This window comes from Elgaria multicarinata, chromosome 5 (genome assembly GCF_023053635.1).
Source record: "Elgaria multicarinata webbii isolate HBS135686 ecotype San Diego chromosome 5, rElgMul1.1.pri, whole genome shotgun sequence".
Taxonomy (NCBI): Eukaryota; Metazoa; Chordata; class Lepidosauria; order Squamata; family Anguidae; genus Elgaria; species Elgaria multicarinata.
In genome coordinates this window covers 54396741-54418264 of record NC_086175.1, presented here as the reverse complement: position 1 = coordinate 54418264, position 21524 = coordinate 54396741, and the positions used below count along the sequence as shown (strand labels likewise).

Genomic DNA, 21524 nt, shown 5'->3' with positions numbered 1-21524 from the left:
GCTCTGCTCTCGGACTCAGGAGTTGGGGTTCCCTTCTCCTTCCCCTTACAGTTGGTGTGGTGAGAACTTCTCCAATTGCCTCTCTAAAGTCTCAAAGGCGACTTTAGCAGGAAGGGAAACAGATGGGTTCTGTGGCAGGGAAGAGAGGACTGGAGAAGTGGAAATACAAATCCTCCCCCCCCCCTGTAGAGCCCTAGCTAGGCAGATGAAAATGCAGAGGAGGGGGAGCACGGAGGTGAAGATCACCTCCACGTTGCTCCTGCACTGCATAGGATTCTGATGGAAATCCCAATAGGATTGCGCCTTAAGGTACGTTGTTTTCATCTACTTGTTAAGCACTCTGTAGTTCTTGTCTGTTTTATTTATTTCATGTCTTTCTATATTACCCTTTAGTGAAAATAATCAGGACAGTTTACAATGTAAAAACAAATTGACATGTATGTTTTAACAAAGTATTATTGCTTTAAATCTTTCCTAACCAGGAACAGTTTTTTTCTATTAAATAGATAGGGTTTATCTATTTAGATAGGGTTTATCTATTTAGATAGGGTTTATCTATTTAATACACCATTTCTCTGATTTTATGGCTATCAGAATAGGTGTTCCACCCACGATAAAATTACTCTCCTGGGTTTGGACGACACAACAACCTGTGGTAAATAACTGGCAAGGAGTTCAACTGCATGAAGATGAGGCATCCCAAACAGGTCGCCCCGTCCTGATTTTATTAAGAGCTAAATGGTTACATTCCTTGTTCACAAGCTATGATTGGTTGTTGAATACATGATTACCTCGTGCACAGAAGGTGCTTGTTAGTGTTTGTTCAGCATGAATATACCATATAAGGGTTAAGGAAACGCGTGATCATGGTGCCTTCAATACTGTATTGTTTTCTCTATGGCTCTTGCGTCAGCACATTCTCGGCATGGTTAGCCAGTGCCAAGAAGTTCCTTAGCAAGGCCTATCTTATCATTGTCCTCAGCACATCTCAGTATGGTCTGTCAATACTGAATGTGTGCCAGAGGAACAACAATAACCCCCACAACAACCCACCATGGGTATGAACAGCTATACAAGCCATGGGACCTCAGAGTGGCTTGGTCATGGAAATTAAGCCATTCTGCAGAGAGTTCACTGGGTTTGGACTACACAACAATCCAATATGGCTTGCTGCCCATGGTGGGTCGTCATGCCGTGCAAACCCAGTCAGGGTTGTATGTGGGTTGTTTTTGAACCATGGATTGTTGTGTGGTCTGAACCCAGTTATGCTAACAAACCACACACAACCCATGAAGAGAACCCATGGTTTGTTGTTGGGTTGAGAACTGTGGGCACAAGTATTAATTCACACATCTCTCAGTTTCCCCTTTTTTCTTTCTTAAGTCTCCTTTATTTATTTATTTATTTATTTATTACATTTTTATACCGCCCAATAGCCAAAGCTCTCTGGGCAGTTCCCTCCTTTATTCCCTTCCTTCAATCTCCTTTATTCTCAATGGACTTGATTGGGTGTAAGGTGTTCCCACAAAAAGATGGGAGAGGGGACAAACAATCGATATTTAACATTTCCTCAGAGAAATGGCCAATCATCTGGGAGAGGGCTACAATGGGCCTGTCAAATTTTGAATCAAGGTTAGTGTTTTAGGGATGTTCTATTTATTTGTGGTTTAGAATATGTGTCAGATCATAGCTTGAGACATTGGAAATATAAGTGGCAAAAAAATTCTTCACCTAAACGTATGTTTATTTATTTATTTATTTATTTATTACATTTCTATACCGCCCAATAGCCAGAGCTCTCTGGGCGGTTCACAAAAATTAAAAACATTCAAAGTATAAAACAACAGTATAAAAACATAATATAAAATACAATGTATTTTATATTATGCTTTTTAAACTGGCCTTTCCATAGAATGTGTTTTTGACTTGCTAATAAACTTCTCATTGCTCTGTGGGTGCTCAAAGAACTTTCTGGCATAGTTTGATTTTGGAGCAGTTGCTTTGCTCATTCACTCATGCTGATTTTCATTTTTCTTTTTAAGGAGGCATTTCAAGTGAATCTGCACCATTATCCCTCCAGAAAGAAGTACTTAAAGAGCCACGGAACTGTTAATGTCTGTACTTGTATTCCTGCCAATTTCATTTGAGTCATCTATGGTTGTGAAATGCGTCCCATGAGCAGCTGTATATAGGAATGTATAAATGGAAAGAGGAATCTGAAAAGCCTTCCCTATTAATGAACAGAGAAGAGAAAGTCAAATCCTTTTTTAAAACAACACACAGTTATTTTAGGTTACTTTTTTCCTTTCTATAAAAAATATCCATTCAATGCATTTCCATTCTATTGTAGTAGCGTGATCATATTCTCTGCCATTGGATCTCATTTCTCCCATAGATCTAAAGTCATCTTGACATCACAGAGAGTCCTCAGTTTCTTTGTGCATGATAATAAGGCAAGGTATCTCCCTGCTTCAAAACTCTTACCAAAACGAAAGATGTACTTGTGAGTTTCTTTTGTGCAACTTTATTTCTTTTTGGACTACAGTCAGAGCAAGAAGGAGTGACACTTAAAGTCAATTATAGTTTGCTGTTATGGACAATTCATAGTCATGAATGACTTTGTTTTGACAAATTGTCATACAATTTTCAAGTAAAAGTTTGCTTTTATTTCTTATGCTAAATTATACATTTTTATATTTATTGGGGGAGAGAAAGTGATTTGTGATTAAATTGAAGGATTAGAAAAACATAGGTCTTTTAATTGGTGAGGGTTAATGTCTTTACCAGTTGAAGTTGCCTTAAGAATTGTATTTATTCTTATCTCTGACCATGGAATTTGGTATTCTAGAAAACGTAATGCAATTTTGGGTACAAAATGGATAGAAAGCTAAGTGACTTTCAACTCGCACCTTGTAATTGAATCACCCTAAATGTCAATATTCTTTTAAGAAATCCAGTAACTTGAGCAGTATGCTTTGGCCCGATTCTTTTTTGTTTTTTCCTTTATTTAGGGCAAAATCCTATGCCTGTTCAGACAGTAAAAGTTTCTACAACTCTCAGCATGCCCCAGCTAGCATGGCAGTTTGAATTGATCCTCAGGATCAACAGAAATTCCAAGTTTCTACCTGGAACTTGTTGACTAGGCACCCTTACTCTGAATCTTCCTGGAAGGTGCTCATCAGGGCAGTGTCAACCTTATTTAAACTGGATCTATAAAGACTCTTCCCCTCCTAACCCAGGAATAGGTGTACTACTTATATTACTTGGGGTCTATTGGGACTCGACCCTTCCTAACGCAGAAAAAGAAGTAATACTTATATTACTTGGGGACTATAGGGACTCCATGAAGTCACGAAGAGTCGGAAACGACTGAACGAATAAACAACAATAGGGGCTCCGTCCCTCCTATTCCAGGAATCAGAGTACTATTCATTTGGGCTTCACAGGGAATCCAGTCCCTCCAGTTCCCCCCCAAATAGGAGTCTTCTTACATTCACTTTGGTTTACAGGGAATGCAACCCCTCCTATTCCCCACAAAATAGGAATATTATCATCAAAAGAACTTCACCACATATATCTTTCAGGTGAGTCCTTCATGTGTAGTGTGTTACTCACTTCCCCACCACATTTTCCACCACCTGTTAAGGTAAAATTACCTCTGAGACCTCCAGCCAGCTGATGAAGCTGGCTGATATCTGTGGGACCTGAGAAGGTAGGTGAACGAGACTCCACAAAGTAGTTACAATTCTATTCAGTTTAGTATAGCAGGTTAATAAAAGTTATACTAAATTTCCAGTCCCGAGCATACTTACACATGCATACATATTCTGATAGTCAGTCAGAATAGTAGCGGGTTGTAGAGGCTGAGGACTGACTATGCACAGTTGCTCCCCTTGACTTCTCCTGCTGATCACCGGTATATGGATGGTTGGTGATGATTCCTTTTCTTTCAAGCACACTTCATTTATACCTTCTCATCTTCTGCTGAGTAGTGACAAATGCTGGGGCTATTACTGGAAGTTCTCAAAACAAATGACATGGCATACGTACTTGAGGGTATCTTGTGAGCAAGTTAACTCTACGTCATGCTTCAGTACAGTGACACATCGAAACAACTAACGGATGCTCCTGTTCTACTCCTGCAAGTTAGTTGTTCCCACAGAGAATTTGAAGGTAATCCCCTCAGAGTCTCCTCCCCTCCATGGTGACACCACCTGGGAGTCAGCGAATGGCTGGCTCCCACGCCGCCTCATCCCCCCATCCCCCCATGCAATGGCCCCCACACGCCCAGGCAAGCCTGGCGTGGTGATAAAGCATTTCTGTTACATGACTCTCAGTTTCAACTTGACTCACCCTCCACTGTCCATTATTAGGTGGGAAAAATTACAGTTCTTTGTCATTTTATCAGCATAGTTCTATTACTTTTTGTCCTTGCCATTGATTCCTCTTACTGCAGCAATTTTCCATCTCAGGACAGTCAGATCTGTAACCTAATTTCAGTCTCCTAGAAAAGAAACTCATACGCATTCTTAAGAAGGACAATAATATGTGGTTTTGTATATAATTGTTACAAGTAATTAAATGGTATTAGTAGGATATTAATATATCAGCATTGCCATAACAGCAGGGGTTATTTGAAGGTTAAATAAACCCCAAATAACCATTGTCTGTTTTGTCTGTGGAGAGATTATAGGTGAAGTTTGGGGCACCTTGATTATGTTGTTTTTGTCTTGATTTTTCCTCAAAAGCATTTAGCTGTCTGATTATGGGAGGTCCGTAGAATTGTGTGCAGGGTCTTACTACATATTATACTTTAGCAAACAGAAATATTCTTTGGCTGATACTGGCTATTTTAGTGAATAAAATATTTGTATCTTAATATGTTTATTTCTTTATTGCTTTCTAATGCAATGTGTTTCCTGCAGACAGTATGAGCAAATTCCCAGATAGGGCATGTGACAAAGTATATATTTGGAGGCCTATTTTCAGATGAGTTTATCTATATTGAAATGAAGAGCATTGTAGTTTCCTGTTACTGTGTTTTTGCAAACCTCATTAGCATGTTTAAGCTTCATAGCAATTTTCTGTGGTGTATTGAAGTTCTATGGTCTATATTAAAGAGTTGAAAAGCTTCATGGCTATAAATATTTTATTAGAAAGGTTAGAGAGTGGTCAGGGTGTTTGGGAGTTTTCTGGGATGATCCTTAATCAAACTAACACTGGTTACTTATGGCTTTTTATTTTTCACACATTTCACAGGGATCCATCTTGTATAGGTATTTCATATTTTAAAGGACTTCTTCCTCAATATCTTAAATGTGATGATCGTTGGTAATGTTTCAGCAGACTATGGACAGAGATGGATGAATGTACTAAAATCTAAATGTGATAAATCCAAATGTGATGGTTGATTCAGCCTTGCACTAGCATTTGGGGGCTGAGTTAACTATCCCTTTAATCTATTCCAGCTCTGTAACTGTGGGATCACTTAGTCTTCTGATGGAATCGTTGCAATAATTCTAGATATATTTGCTTTATTTTCTTAAGTATAGTCTTAATCGTAAAATGTACACTGTGCTGCACTGCATTCACAGATGCACGAAAAAAGTCTGACTGCTCTGCCTCAGTCTATAATGCTTTACCCTTCCAACAGCTCAAAAAAGACTGCTCGCCTAACTATTTCCTCTTATTTCTCATAAGTGTTCAAAGGGCTAGGTATGTCTGTTTTTTGTTCAAATAATCAAGATACTTGTATTTTTAATTAATTAGCCTATTTAAAATCTTGATATTCTGTCCTTCCAAGTTGGTTAATAATAAAATACTGCAAAAATATAATTGGCTAAATCTAGTCTGATAAATCAACAAAATCCTAACATAGCAACAGCAGTAAGAGAAAAACTATAGAAATTAGTCCCTTCCCCATCAAAAGCTTTCTGGATCAGGAAAATTTTAACCATTTTCTGTAGGAAAGGAGGGGATCCAGTAGACTACTAAAGCACAAGCATCCTGCTCCTTTCCCCCCAAAGGTTCAGGCCTTTGAAAGTGTTCCAGCCATAGGATCCCAAAGGCCTGAGATGTTCATGTGTGTGAATAAAAAAGCATGAGTGTACTTGCAAAGCACCCTTAGCCATCTAGCCCCTTTCCCATCCCCAAAGCCCCAAAACATGCCTTGGGGTGGTCAGGAGAAGACCTCAGAGGTGGTGGGCATTCCCCAGTACACCACCACTTACAGAATTCCCAGCGGGAAACATATTTATTTATTGCATTTTTATACCGCCCAATAGCCGATACTCCACACAACACCCCTCCCCAGGAGAAATGGCACGTGGGCGCTCCTCTCCATTTCCTCCTTCTCATGTTACAAGGTAAGTTTATTGTGCTTCAGAGGAAGGGGAGTCAATAGCTCACAGAAAAAGACGAACTTGTCTTTGGGAGTACTGCTGTGCTCACTTTTATCCTGAAAATTTTTTATGACAAGAACAGTGTTGCTACTCACCCTGTCTGTCTGTTGATGTAGGCAATCAACCAGAGAGATCAAAGCTCTCTTTCCCAAAACCCAGCCTAAAGCCATGCATATAAGTAGTGCCACGCCATTCTCACACATATTGGAGACACAGCAGTAGTTAGTATGTTAAAACACCTGGTTCTAATACCCAAGTCCAGATGCTTTGGATTTCAACTCCCATCAGCCCCAGCCAGCATGGACCATGGTCAGGAATGCTGGGAGTTGCTGGCTAAAACATTTGTAGGGCACCAGGTTAGGGCTGATATAATGCCTTTCCTGCCTAAACTAATATTTCATGGGATCCCATTCTAGTTAAGATGGGAAGGACAGACACATGGACAGCTGTAATTCAAAAGTTGCTGACTGATTTCAAGTGTGGATTTTAAATATAGAAGTTGGAAGCTAATACTCAGATCTGGTAGAAAAAAACCCTGACCAAAATGTTACATCAGCTTTTTTCCTATGGAAGGACCAGAAATATGGAATACTCTTTTTTTGGATAGGTTGGATGTTTCTCTTTGGAAATCTCTTTGGAAAGCACAAGAAATTGTGTATTAGTTTGAAAAGGCTGACTAATTCACAGCATCCCACAACTCTTTTATTCAAGCCAACAGATTTTTTAATAAAATAGGATAGCTTTTAATAGTAAAGAAATTGGCCTGTAAAGCACACAAATTAACTTTATTCTACATAAGAATATGGTAGTGTAAGGCTTATTATGCAAGATCTACCAGACTGATTTTGTTCATTTTTTGTTTTAAACTGAAGCTTGAGCAGTGTAGACATGCAGAAAATTTTGAAAGTTTGAAAAAATCTAAAGCTTAAGCTTTAATAGCAATACATTTCCTCTGCACAAAACATGCAATGTAGCCCCTCTGCTGGCAGGATGACGGACAGCCCTGCTCAGCCAATCAGTGAGGTGTGGAGGCGGGCCCAGGAATAGCCATGCAGTCTGTCACCACCAGTGGGGAGGGGAAGGCAACAGAGATGTCCAATCCGGGTGTGCAAGGAGGGAAGGGATTGCACCACACGCAAATTTCAGAGGAAAGATGCACTATGCATTAGCCACATTTGCATATTCAAATGGTGAGAGGACTGAGGGGCAAAAAAAGGAAAAGTAGTGGGATTACTGGCACCCATAGTGACATGGGCTTTACGCTAGTGTGGTATAAGATTTTATAAAATGAAAATTGGATAGAAATATGATTTTACCTTCATGTAAATGTATGACTGTTCTAGCACCTGATGGATTATGACATAGAACTGTTTTTCATACAGTTAAGGTGGGTTGCACAAGTATTACGAATGTTGCTTTTTTCTGAGAGAGATGGCTTGGAAGAGAGATGAATGTATCTTACTAAAACTATCAAGTTGACTGAATGTAAGAAACATATAATGGTTTCAATCCAGACTTGGTCAGGCTTAAAATAGATCCGTTGAAATCATGGGACTTAAGTTAGTCAGGACTAACCTAAGTTCCATTAGTTTCAATGGATCTATTCTTAAGTATAACTGAGCCTGGATCCAACTCAATATGTTGGCTTTTCCTTGGAAGTATTTCCCAGTAATGTGTGGTGTTGACTTGGTTAAGTTCTGGGAACAATGTCATACTTTAAACTTTTTGGAAGCGGAATCTGCTTTTTTCCACTGGCAAAAAGAGGATTCCTGGCTCAAAATCAACTGCCACTTCCTGATTAATCATATTCTATCTCCCCCCCCCCACTTCCTGTTCTCAGATATAATGTGGCCCAAAGATGAATTCTGATCAAATGATGATAAATTGAATCTTTGTGTTAATGTACGTGAACTACCTGTGCATTTTTAGAAATAATATCTAAATAATGTTTTATTTGTAGCAATTAAGCAAAGTATATACCACTTTCTTTGGTGGTTCTGAGAGGTAATATTGCCTAATCAGTGGCTGTTAAGTTCTGTGATTAAAAAAGAGATGTGATTTTTTTAAAAAACAAATGAACCTAACGCCACATTAGGGGATAGGAATATATAGAATGTTTACCTGCAGGTTCCAAAGTGGATATATGTGATACCTTTGCTTGTTCTCGCCTGCCATTACAATGTAGGTAAAAGCAAGGTATGCAGCCATGGGCAACATCTTTTTTTCGAGGAAAAGATGATGCATTGCCAGAAAGTTAATGTGTAGAATCACTTCTCGCTTGAAGCTTAGGCAGCAATGGGATTGTAAGGGGACTCTCCAGCCCCAGGTGCTTAGCAGCAGGGACCTTAGGGATTCGATCTAAACACAAAGAGCATCATTTAAACACTATTCTGTAAACCAGACTAGTGTTGATATTCTTTAAAGACGGGTATTGTTGTTTTGTTTTTGCAACTATTAGTAAACCTTTTCGCATTTTTTAACTCCATTTGTTGTTGAATTTGAACATTAGCAAATAGACCTTTTCACATAAGATTATACTGTTGTTCAACATGACTGCATGTGTTTATTTAAGTGCATTCCAGCTTGGTAATGTTGCTTATGCATCTTGAATCGTATAGTTTTTGATTTGATTTTGCTTTCCCTTTGGGTTCTCCTTTGTTTGCAGTATTTAATCATGTTAGAATTATATTCTGTCTTTGACTGCAATGTAATTATGCTTTTATTGTAACTATTTAGTTCTTGAAATAGAGTATTATGTTACTGACTGATTTTAGAACTTGTAATTTATCTTTTGAAACTGAAGCAGACATTATTTTAAAGACAAAAGCTGCTCATTTTCTTTTAATCTAGAGTAGGCATGGGGTGGGTGGGGGTAGGACAATCCAAATTGGGACCCTAGAATTACTATTTAGGATAGAAATTGCAGGCACAGGTCCCCTGTCCTGACTCAGGCACATAGTGGAGGGGGGGGAGGGTCTAAATTCTCCCCTAATCCTTACGTTAGGGTGCCAATCTGGATTGGGATGCCTGTGCCTAATCTAGAGTAAAAATTGAAGTTACATCTTCAAAGTAAGTCTGTTTTGGTCCTTAGTAGAACCACTACATAGAAGAGAGTGTTTTTAGTTGAGCCTGGATTCCAGGAAAGGGTTGGTTGGTTGTATTCCTATTTTAATTAAAGTCATGCAAATGATCCGTGGTATTTTTCTTCTTAGACAGGAGGGACTACCTTCCTCTCTGCTAGTGCTATTGTAGGGTTTGATCAGTTAAAATGCACTTTTTAAAAAAGTCAGAATTCCCAAAATATCGCTTAAAACAGATTTTATTGTTTGCTACATTGTATTTGTTTGCTTTCTAGCTACAGCTTTCTCTAAGAACTTGGTTTAATGGGAGCATGTATCACCGACTGCAGTAGAAGAATGAGTTCTTGAAAGCAAGTGAAAATGCCTTCATTATTCTTTCCTTTATTCTGGTTTCTTGGCTCCTTTAATCCTAGAATAGAGAAAGAAAAAAAGACTAAATTAAGACCAGATTCTTACAGAAACTGTATCATGATTGCTAGTTAGTTACTTATTTCATTCATTGAAATGCAAATTTCTTTAATGCCCCAGTAAATGCATTTTTACAGTTTAATATTCCATTTTTAAGTAAAAGATATAAGCCAGGGTCTCAGCGGCCCCAGGCAGCATGTTGTTAAATCTATCTGTTAGGTTGTACTGTTTCCATATTTATACAGAGGCAGGCCCTTGGAAACTTGTTGCGGTTTTGTGCTTTTTCAAAAATAGATGCCAAATTGTGCATGGAGATAGATATATTTTTATCTGAAATACAAATGATATATCCCTCGTTAGTGGGGAAAAACCCTTGAACCGATATAGCAAATAATACTGGAATTCATTTTCACACAGAATTTGTAATGATTCAAATTAGATTAAATTAAAAGTTTGAATGTTAGTTGGGAATAGATTTTGGAGGCACATTTTCACCTGTGCTTAATTTGAAAGATAAGGAATAGTCATGGTGTCTTTTCATGGATATGGTCAATGAGATAACTTCTATTTGCCCAGTTCCTGGGGGTGAAAGCATATGCTTTCACCCCCAGGAAAATCTTGCAACAGCAAGCCAGCTGGTTTTCAAGAGGCCAAACCACTCTTGTTTGTTTTGCCACAGACAATCATGATTATTTTTCTGGGCTGTATCTCAGAGTGATAAAATGTGAGGGTGTCACTTGACACATTTGGATAATATATGGACTCTGATTTTTCAAAGCTCTTCCATATCTATGTAAGAACAGAGGGACAGCTGAATATTTTCATAGGATCTGCTTTTTAATTAGCATTTTGAACACAAACTTTACACATTACATATAGTGTAGGATACTATAAAATAATATTGTAATATTGCATCCTTACCACTTCTTCTTGCTTGGTCTTGTCAGCTGGTGGCCATGATTCAAGAGGTGTATCTGGGATCAGTGGAGGCAGTGGCTGAATTGGATACATTGGCTGGTTAGGATTCCCTGGTTGCTGAGGGTGCATTGGCTGATTTGGGTTCCCTGGTTGCTGGGGGTGCATTGGGTACTCTCCATGTGGTGGATGCGGATGTTGGACTGGTCCTGCGTGAGCTGGTGGGTAGTGTGGCATTAATGTATTATGTCCAGGCATTGGCCCATATGAGTTATGCCCAGGCTGCTGCATGTGTGGATTCAGAGGTGGCTGCTGGGGCTGCATTTGATGGAGAGGTGGGTGCATTGGATGCCCTTGAAAGTAAGTTTGGTGCGTCACTGGCCCTGCACTGTGGTGCATCCATCCTCCCATGGGCTCATAGCCATACCGTGGAAACTAATAAGACGAAAGGAATTAAGATTGGTTAGGGGGGTTTATATAATGATGACCCAAAATCACTGAAAATGCCAAAGTGGCAGCAAGCTTAACCTATTGTTGAACAAGTATCTGTATATTAAGATATTCTAGAAACGCTGTGTTGGGACCATGAATATTAAGACTTATTTACTCAGCCATTTGAAGTATCGTGACTAAAGACTATGTTACAATTTCTGCTAGTTTTAGATATAGAGGGAGTTACTGCTTGATCCTGTGTTAATTGCACCAGCCTCAAGTTTCCTGCCTACTTCTCCTTCTCCTGTGTCATTGTTGTGTTTTGCCATGCTGAAGCACATTCTGACAGTTACATTATCATAGCCATTTAGTCTACGGCCACAGCAGCAGGGAGATACAAATGTGGAGCAAGGGCAAAAGAACATAACTCCAAATTGAGCCAGCGGAGGTCTTGCATCAGAGCTTCTGAATCTGTTTAATGGCAGGCCCAGGTACTCAAAATGGAGACCGGAACTGGATCAGCTGGCCCTCTGCAGATCTGCTTTCTACAGACTTGTAAACATATGTCATTGTGGTATCTGGGTTTTGTTCCTGAGGGCAGGCAGGGTTTGGTGAACTGGAAAGGATATCTCAATTGCCACCCTGGATTTGTCTCCTAATCCTGAAATTATTTTTGCAGTATATTATAGATAGTTATATTTCTGGTATACCTAATAGAATTCTGTTTGCCCTGCATGTACTTTGTCTTACCTTCATTTTATTTATTAAAATATTTATGAATCACTTTGCTACCCAGAGGCCCCCAAGACAATATACAACTTTTAAATCAATTGCAGCAATCAAATTAAGATCAGAACAAATTAAGAACAGAACAATCATCTTTAAAACAACCAGAGAGAAGAATGAAACAATTTAAAACCATCAAAATAAACAAAGTCTTTACAGTCTGCCTGAAATTTGGCAAAGATGGGATAATCTGACCACCTTAGGGAGGGAGTTCCAAATTTGTGGTGCTGCCACAGAAAAGGTCCTGTCCCATGTTTGCACCAAACCTAGCCTCTCTTGGTAATTCGACATATACCAGGACCTCTGCAGGTTCATGTGGGAGCAGGTGGTCTTTCAAATATCCTGGCCTCAAACCAGAACATGTACTTAAATACTCAGTAATCAAGCATCTCCTTGCACCAGAATAGTAGTTGGCTATTGTTTTGTACTAGTTCTTTTTGTTTACTTTGATAAATCTGCCCTACATGTCCTTGTAGCCCATTGTACATATATTTTAAACTAGATGTTTGTATCATAGAGCCTGTAAGAGCATCCTGTTTATGCATTGCACTCAATATAATCTTAAACCTGGTTCAAATGAACTGTAAACACCTGACCTTTTGAAATCTAGACATGGGAAATCACCTGAGTTCAGGGCATTTTAAACAACTAGAGCTGTGTAGTATTGTAGCAAATAAGTGAGAATTGGTGTACATATTTGGCATTGGGAGGGATTGTAAATGCAATTTCTTGTGACTGACAATTTCATAGAGGACATACCTGATGCCCAATTAGGTTCTGGTACCATTTTAAAGGTGTCATTACCTGAGAGAATACAAAACAAACACAGAGATATTTCTGAGTATTGTATAACAAGTATTTCAAATAGCTTACTTTGTGTAAAAGGTTTTCAGAATGACATGCCTTGATGAAAAGTGCACTGGTCATTCACAAGCATTCCACTTTTCCTATGTCTTTTAATAAATAACTGGAGTTACATGCCGTAAAACCACAATGCACATTAAGTTTCCAGTGAATTATCCAAAATCAGTATTCCCAGATGTATATTCCTAATTCCAAGTTCCTATCTGGTTTGGGTTGATTCTCCTTTCCATGGAAGTGGTAGGTTAGTTTTTTACTGTATTGGTTTGGATTTCTTTTTCTTTCTGTTAAATTCAAGCAACATTTATAGTGTATGTAGCTAAGCATTTAGTTTTATTGGCAATTTTGTTTAGTAACATGCATGTCTATAAAAACTACCGTTGCAAGTCAATTTCTCTACCACATTTAATTTCCCTTCTAGATATAGCCTTCCTCACCTTCCAGCATATACAAAACAGCTGTCTAATTCACATCACCTAAAACATTGGCTGCCTAGGTCCCTGTACCACTACTGATTAATAGTGGTGACATTTTACACAAACTGACAGATTTATTATTATTATTATTATTATTATTATTATTATTATTTATTTATATAGCACCATCAATGTACATGGTGCTGTACAGATAACACAGTAAATAGCAAGACCCTGCCGCATAGGCTTACAATCTAATAAGTTGTAGTAAACAATAAAGAGGGAAAGAGAATGCAAACAGGCACAGGGAAGTGTAAACAGGCACAGGGTAGGGCAAAACATGAGTAAAACACAACATTTGAAAGCTTACCTCATAACTGAAATTGATATAACCAGGATGTTGTGGCAGCTGTAAAGGGGGAAAAAAATCACATGTTTGCATTCATCATCCACCTCCCTTAAATATATTCACTTTGGATGGGTAGGTAGGTTGAAATAGTCACGAGTTTCTTACTTCAGATATACCAAAGCCAATTGTTTTTAAGCTTACATCTAAGATACTTTAAATATACACCTTTGTTTTCATTGTTAGAATGCTATAAATCTTCGCCTGTCATTAACTGTTAATTCTTAACTAATTGCTTTAATTCAATTATTTGAAATTAGTTACTAGCACTTACCGGAAGAGCAAAAGTGGTACTTAAGAGGCACATAACCAAAGTCCAGGTCTCCATCTTTCTCATAGCAGGTGCTGTAATGATAAAAAGATAATTCTTTTTCCCCTTGATAAGTCAACTCAAAGCATGCACCATACATAATTAATATTGGTAACTCTCATCTGTTTTTTGTTAAGCCAACTTTTAAAATGTAAGCTGAGCTGCTGTATCTCCGTTGAATGCTAATGGCTTTGGATACAATTCATTCAGTGTCCCTTTTACCTCGCAGAGAAAAAAGTTAGGCATGACGGTTCTCTCTGCTGAAACTAATAGCGGCCTTAAAGTGCTTCACTTGTGGTGATGGTGGTGGGGAGGACGCATTGATCATAGTGAAGATAATAGATTAAATGACTGTCCTGCTTGCCCTAAAATTTGCACAGCATTGCTTGCCTGCAGCTTTTGTCCATCTTGTCTTGCTTTAACATCATTGTTTGATATTGAACCAGTATAGTGATTTACATGATTCATTTCTTGATACCTGTTCTCAGGACTGTTTTTTAAATTATACAGTATATTGGCGAGGGGGAGGGCAGATTATGAGCTCCCATCGGACAAGTGTTTTATTGCATGCTTGTCCCTCTCACGACATTGTGTGCCTCCCACCCCTTCTAGCCTTCTTCACACCACAAAAAATCACCCCAGTAATTCTGACTTACTTTTAAATATGGAAGTTGCCGCTATCTCCTGCTGTGTGCAGGAGAAACAGCGCGATCAAAACGCCCAACTTTGCATGTTGTTTACTTCCTCTTCCAAAAGAGGAAGGAATGAGGGACAAACACGCAGGTGAAGTGACGGTAAGCAAACGTGACTTCCCCCTGTGTGATGATGCTCTATGTTATAGTGGACTGAAAGCTTTCATCAATTGATGTAATTAATTAACTAAAAGTTTAATTGCAGACTAAAACTTACCTTTCATTTAATCAATGGATATAGCCAAAAAAAAAAGGAAATCTTTCCTCCTCTGCATTCCAGATTGTATGCAAAGGAAGCCTAGCAATGATGTTTTCCTCTAGTTTCCCCCCTCAAAACTAGCAGATAGTTTGCATTTCTTACAGCATCGTAGGCAGCTAGATCTGACAGGGCTTCATTTAAATCAAAACCAATACAGTTATCACTACTGCATGCCAGTAAACCTTGAAACTGTGGCAATATTCCATATTCACCAAGGTCAACGATTAGTCATTTGAAAGTGGCTTGTCCTTCAATTTGCGTGAAACATTAGCTGATTAACAGAGCAACCCTAACAGTGTGGAGGGGAGATACCATCATTGTTTTAAACTGCCCAGAGAGCTTTGGCTGTTGGGCAGTATTGAAATGTAAAGTAAATAAATATGGAAGGGAAGGAACTACATCTTCCAAAACCCAATTGGGTTTACACCAGTAGGCTAGAAGGTAGAGAGGAGTGGTGTTTGGGGACTGAGATGGGCCATCTGAGCTGAGAGCTCCCCATCTGAATTCAGTCTTCTCCCTCCACCCTCGGAAGGGGATATCCAAATCATCCTATGGCTCCCAAAAACAATAGGATTTCAGACTAAATTGTAAACTATCTTAGAAGGAAAGACCGCTTCCTTCTAATTCAAGATCTCCAAAAGGTGTCTTCTATAAACTGTTTATTCACCCAGTCAATTACCTGGTTAATTAAAAATATATATAAAGTTAATTTTAAAAAATACCACCAATCATTTTGACAGCTCTGAGTTGGAGCCTATGTGGTCATGAAAAAGAATAAATATCTGTGAAAAAGACTGAAGCGTAGCAGCTTTTAATTAAATGTTAAAGAGGAGTGCTGGTATTACAAGAAATCTAAAAAATATGTTAAGGGACAGAACTCAGATAACCTTGAAAGCTGTGTATTATATAGCCTTTATTTTAACGTTTGTAAGTAGAAGCACCCTGAAGAAAATTTAGAACCAACATGTTAAGGACACTCCAAGTATTCTCTGTTATTTGAAAACAAATGCATGACATGCATGTAAACAATATGCACCTTGTTTGTATCTTTTAGTTTGTCATCTGTTTAGAAAATATCAGTACATAAAAAACAAAAAAATCGGCAATTGAAAAAACGAATATGCTTACCTTTTGGAAGCTTTCTTGGATTCTTGATATGCGTTTTGCTCCAATAACCTTTGTAGTTTAGGGACTTTTCTTACTTTGGCTCATATTTAAACAGTTTTCACACATACAGCAGCCAATCAGAATAAGAGTCATTTGCATCATACTTTTTTGGACATCAACTCACACCCAGGAATGAATATTGTGATTAGCGTGTACAGTCTTTCATTATGCATGTATGGCTTGAGAAGACATATTATTTTGCATCTCCAAATTGCCTGTGATGCATGTGAGAGTTGTTGGCAGATTCAGTTCATCCTGCTTAAGTTTAGTGGCACTTTGATTCTTCTCTTCAAATTGCCATCTACTTCTTTTAAAAATAAAATAAAATATCAAAAATAAATTCCACTGCCTTTCCCAATCAAATAATAAAGCCAGAAGCGTTTTGTAGGTGGATCTAATATGATTATGATGTGCTGTATTATTTGGTGTGGGAGAAGTGAACAATATATGAAGGTCTCACCTTTTAAAACAGCCTTCCCAAACCTGGCATTGCCCTGATGTTTTGGACTACAGTTCCCATCCGTTCCGGCCAACATGGATGGTGATCAGGAATGATGGAAAACATAGTCCACAACATCTGGAGGGCACCAGGTTGGAAAGGGTGCTTAAAAAGAAAGGAGATTTGCTCACATAAATAAAAACAAGTCAATAATATTAGCCTTCTCACAATTCTCATATCCCAATTTTATATATTTATATGAGGTTTGGTTCAGTGGATATTTAGCAGTCCTTATGCCTTTGGAAGGTTTATGTTGAAGCAATGAGTGGACCTTTTAATCTTCTGTTCTATGTTAAAAATCGTTACTATGTATGTTGGAAACCATTTCATGGTGGAATATACATGGGATGAGTTAAATTTTAAAGCAACACAGCTCACACCACTGCACAACTCCAATAACCCTGTGGGTTATTTTTGAATTTTTGTTAATTCAAGAAGGTCACATTGCTCCATTAATTACAGAAAAGCAATTTTAACTCAGAGTTTGCATTTCAATCTTCCTCTTTCGCTATTAACCCTCCGTTTCTCTCTATACTCCATCACAAGAACACTCCTTTCTTTCTGCAACCCATCCGTTACCTTCCCCTTTCTTCTTTAAACACATGTCTGTTACCCCCTTCCTGTTTCTTCTGCAACCCCATAATGCACACGCTTCTCTCTTTCTGTTTACCATCAAAGATCCTTTCTGAACCCCATCTTTCATTTTCTCCTAGCTTTCTCCGGCCTTTTTCTTTTTTTAGTCTGTTTCTGTCCCTTCCCCAGATCACTGCTTCTTCTTGTTCAGTGTGGCAGAAGGAGCACAGTAGGTTCTTACTTTCTTAGCAATTAACAGATTATGGAAGTCTATGGTGCAGGTGAGCCATTTGGTGTGGCTTGCAGTAATAGTCTGGGAGGTGGGAATGTAATGATACAGGCTCATAACCACTCACTTTTGATGGGGTTGGGTCGGCCTTAGCTGTCCACCTAAAGAGGTGGGCAAAGTCCTAAAACAGTGGATATTTGGAATTGCTCCATGGTGCTGAAAACAGGGAGGGGTTGCAGTCTTGTAATTTTATTTAAACTATATATGGGAGGGGGACATGCACTATATTACACATATCTAAGTCCAAATAACTTTACATTTGGTCAACAGTTCATGCATAGCATAAATATGTTTTTTTTCAGGAATTAGAAAACTGGTTGTGAACAAAGCACTGTAGAATTGTGTTAATGTTCAAAGAGATTTGGATTTGCCATCCTGAGCATGCTTGCTGAAGTTCCATTGATATCAATGAAGCATGCATCCAAATAAATAAATATTCATCTGTTTAGGACAAAATAATGGAACCAATTACCTAGGGAGGTCATGGGCTTTCCCACACTAGAGGCCTTCAAGAGGCAGCTGGACAGCCATCTGTCAGGGATGCTTGGAGTTGGAATTGATGGCCTTATAGGCCCCTTCCAAGTACACTATTGTATGATTCTTTGATTCTAATACTAAATGTTGAGCTGCCATTGTTCAACCCTGGTGGTTAGTTTGGATGATGAGGATACCTTCCCATATGAAATCTCTGAAAGTTTTGTTGTTGACTACAGATGTCTTAAAAACTAGCTTGAGTAATATTTTAAGATGCCTAAGATCCCAGCCTTTTAAGGGCACACTCTTTTTGCATTTATTCATTATATATAGACATGTTGACATTTATTACCAAATTCAAAAGTCTGTAATTTACACACAACAATGTAGAGTTTCTGATTGATGTAAATCAGATAAATATGCTTACTTGTTTACAGTGAAATACAGAAAAATACATTTTGGTTCCTTTTACACAGACATAATGTTTAAAGTTATGCGCCAATGCTTGTTTTTCCCCCATGTTTAAAAAAATATCAATAAAGCAAGCAAGACTAGTCATATTATCTGTTAAGCTTGTAATTTCATGCAGTTGAAAGAATTTGGTAATTAGATGTCGGGGAAACTTCCTTGACTAAGCGAGAATGATGTACATGAATAGCATTTAGGTTGGGAGGTGGTTACCTAGGATAAAAACAGAGACTGAAAATTACTTGTCCATATTAACTGACTACACAATCAGCAAAAACCCTCTCTAGCATTCATATAAGGGATTTTTAAAAAGTATTTCATCGGTTACCCTGGAAAATACAAATATTTAGTGGGAAATTCCCTGGTTCGTAAAGGTAATGAAATTATGCAACTGTTGTCATCAAAATTGCCATTTATACATGTTTATGATGACTGAACACACAACTCAGTTATGTACTTAATACTTTGTATTTTTTCAGGTGGAGTTATGTTTTCATGTAAATTTTCTTACTAGCAGCTGGGATTGATTCAAAGGAAAGTGGGAGCCTCTATATGCAGCCATCTTTATTTCCTATTAATGCCTCTAGGCAGGTTACTTGTCCTTTATGACTAGCCATGGCCACCCATGGCAGCCATTTTATGGTTGTGCCCAGTACATTTTCTAGAATTTCCAGATGTGTCCATAGGCCCAAAAGGTGGCTACCCCTTTTCTAGAAGATATTTGCCCCATTTCATAGTTGGGAAGCACTGATGCTCAGAGAACTGCATAATGGGGAAAGTCTCCAATTTTGTAAGAAGTGCTATGAAGTCTTGTCTTCAGGTTTTTAAAGCCCTTAGCAAGTAATTGTTCTCAACCTTACTTTCACCTCACACAGATCACTACTGTCAAGAACATATAAGACCGATCCTGGCCCGCTTGCATTGGCTGCCTGAATGTTTCCGAGCCCAATTCAAGATGCTGGTATTAACCTATAAAGCCTTACATGGCTTGGGACCACAATACCTGATGGAACACCTCTCCTGACATGAACCTACCCATACACTATGCTCAATATCTAAGGTCCTCCTCTAAGTGCCTACTCCGAGGGAAGCTCGGAGGGTGGCAACAAGGGAGAGGGCCTTTTCAGTGGTGGCCCCCCAATTATGAAATGATCTCCCCAACGAGGCTCACCTGGCACCAACATTATCTTTTCGGCACCAGAGAAGAGACTTTTCTCTTCTCCCAGGCAGTTAACAACATATGCTGAGCTTTTTTTTTAACTGAACCCAGAATAGGGGTTTTAAATGATATTGCTGTTTTTATGCTTTTAAATGTTTGTATAATTGTTTTTATTGTTCACTGTTTTTAACTTTTGTAAACCACCCAGAGAGCTTCAGCTATGGGGTGGTATATAAATGTAATAAATAAATCATGCTAATAAAACTAGCATAGCCTAAGAGAATGTGTGTTAAGACAGAAAAAAGTTCTGCAACCCCCAGCATTTCCCAGCCAACACAGGATTGTGCCCTAAGTGAAGTTAACAGGCTGGCAATGTTAGTTAGTTAACAATTACCTAGCTCTGGTCAATCCACAAACATCAAAGCAGTAAGCAGCTCAGTTCAATCCATGTTCACTCGGAAGCAAGTCTCATTGATTTCAGTAGCACCTATTTCCATCACAACTTTGATGTTGCTCACTTGTTTCCAGAGATTTTTAAAAGTCTTTGTGAAATCAATTAAAATTGCTACTTCAATAAAAATTAGTAGGGTTCCCCCCCCCCTTCTCATTCTCAGTCTATTGTTGGGGAGAATAATGACTCCAGTACTATGGGTGCAGGGAACCCATCCCTGACCTGTTACCTTCTAGATGTTTTGGACTACAACTCCTAGCATCCATGACAATTAGGGGTTGTAGTCCAAAACACCTGGAGGGCACCAGGTTGGGATAAATGTGGTGTATGAGCTCTATTTTCCTTACTTGTTAGTTTCCTGCCCAATATGGAAGTGAGCAAAGATTTAAGAATTGCTTAGCCCTATTTTATGCCAAACTCCAAGAGATCTTGCAGTCAAAGGATTAAAAAAATCTAATTCCCTGTTCTCCTTCTCTTGCCCCTCTCATCAGAAGTGAAAGAGCTGGAAGAGATCTGTGGAGGACACCCTCTCCCGGTTCCTTTTTTTTTTTTTTTTTTTTTTTTTTGAACCCTTGTATTTGCTCAGCTCTTGTGGACTTTGTGACCTGCCCCTAGCATGCATGTTTAGGACCAAGTTTCACTGAGTTCAGTTTATTCTTAAGTGTACAAATTTATCTCATTGAAGGGCAGGTATAGCCTTTCTGTCTGGAAAACTCTTGCATGGATCAGCCTTGTGTAACTTGACACTTGGGGGCAGGAGGGCTATTTGTTTTTTGCAAACCAGCAAAGCAGGAATAAGAAGAGAGAAACTCAAATGCAGTGAGGACCATAAAAATGCCAGGGAAAGGGGAGGGGATTAGCAAAGAGCAGAAGGAATCAGGATGAAGAGGAAAGAAAACAACAGAAATCAGCAAGGAAGAACAAAAGGGTTCATTAGAGAAGCATTTTTTCGCACACTTTTGCCCACTCATGGTATTTTGTGCATCCTTTAGATGATGCCGTCCACCTCCCATGCACCTCCCGCTCCTTCTTGCCTTCTTTCCATCACAAAATAGACCCCCAAAAATCTGTCTTTTGGGGGGGAAAGGAATGTGCTGCCGTTTCCTGCTGAGTGCAGGAAAAGCGGCACGATAAAAGCGTCCCCCCCCAAATGGGCCATGTGGTCTTTGTTTACTTCCTCATTCTTCTCCGGGAAGAAATATTGAGCAGCAAGAGCGGGGGCAGAAAAGCAATGGTAGGAAACCGTTATTCTCCCCCCCCCCATCTCATGAATTTCAACACACTTGTATTGCAAGAGGAAGGCTCAGCCCCATGCTCAGGCTTGGGAAAAGAAAGAAAAGTGCTGCAATAACAAGAGTGGTTGAGACCAAGCAGAGCGCTGGCTCAGTAACCCTAAGGAGGAGCAGCATGCTTGGGAAGGGAAGCCGTTGAGGGGGAAGAGTGGTAGCAGTTGAAGATAAATCAGGTTGTGCAGAGAA

General features: G+C 38.9%; 2 protein-coding genes across 4 annotated transcripts in view; one reads left to right on the top strand and one right to left on the bottom strand.

Annotated features, from left to right (window-relative positions):
* ARHGAP6 (Rho GTPase activating protein 6) overlaps positions 1–21524 on the top strand; it is a 238296-nt gene that overhangs the window by 134594 nt on the left and 82178 nt on the right. The gene's annotated exons all lie outside the window — the stretch shown is intronic.
* On the bottom strand, positions 9769–14042 carry AMELX (amelogenin X-linked). Its single transcript, XM_063127381.1, has 6 exons — positions 13980–14042; positions 13670–13708; positions 12782–12826; positions 10811–11239; positions 10546–10678; positions 9769–9890 (listed from the first exon to the last, which is right to left on the bottom strand). The coding sequence occupies exons 1-6, from the start codon at positions 14040–14042 to the stop codon at positions 9769–9771; spliced, it is 831 nt and encodes a 276-aa protein (XP_062983451.1).

Excerpts from the sequence above, each read along its gene's own strand:
- AMELX (XM_063127381.1), bottom strand. The coding sequence starts at position 14,042 with ATGAGAAAGATGGAGACCTGGACTTTGGTTATGTGCCTCTTAAGTACC. Across the intron at positions 13,709-13,979 it reads GTACCACTTTTGCTCTTCCG|CTGCCACAACATCCTGGTTA; the intron begins GTAAGTGCTAGT and ends CCCCCTTTACAG. Across the intron at positions 9,891-10,545 it reads TGGCAAAACAAACAAGAGTG|GATTAAAGGAGCCAAGAAAC; the intron begins GTTTGGCCTCTT and ends TCTCTATTCTAG.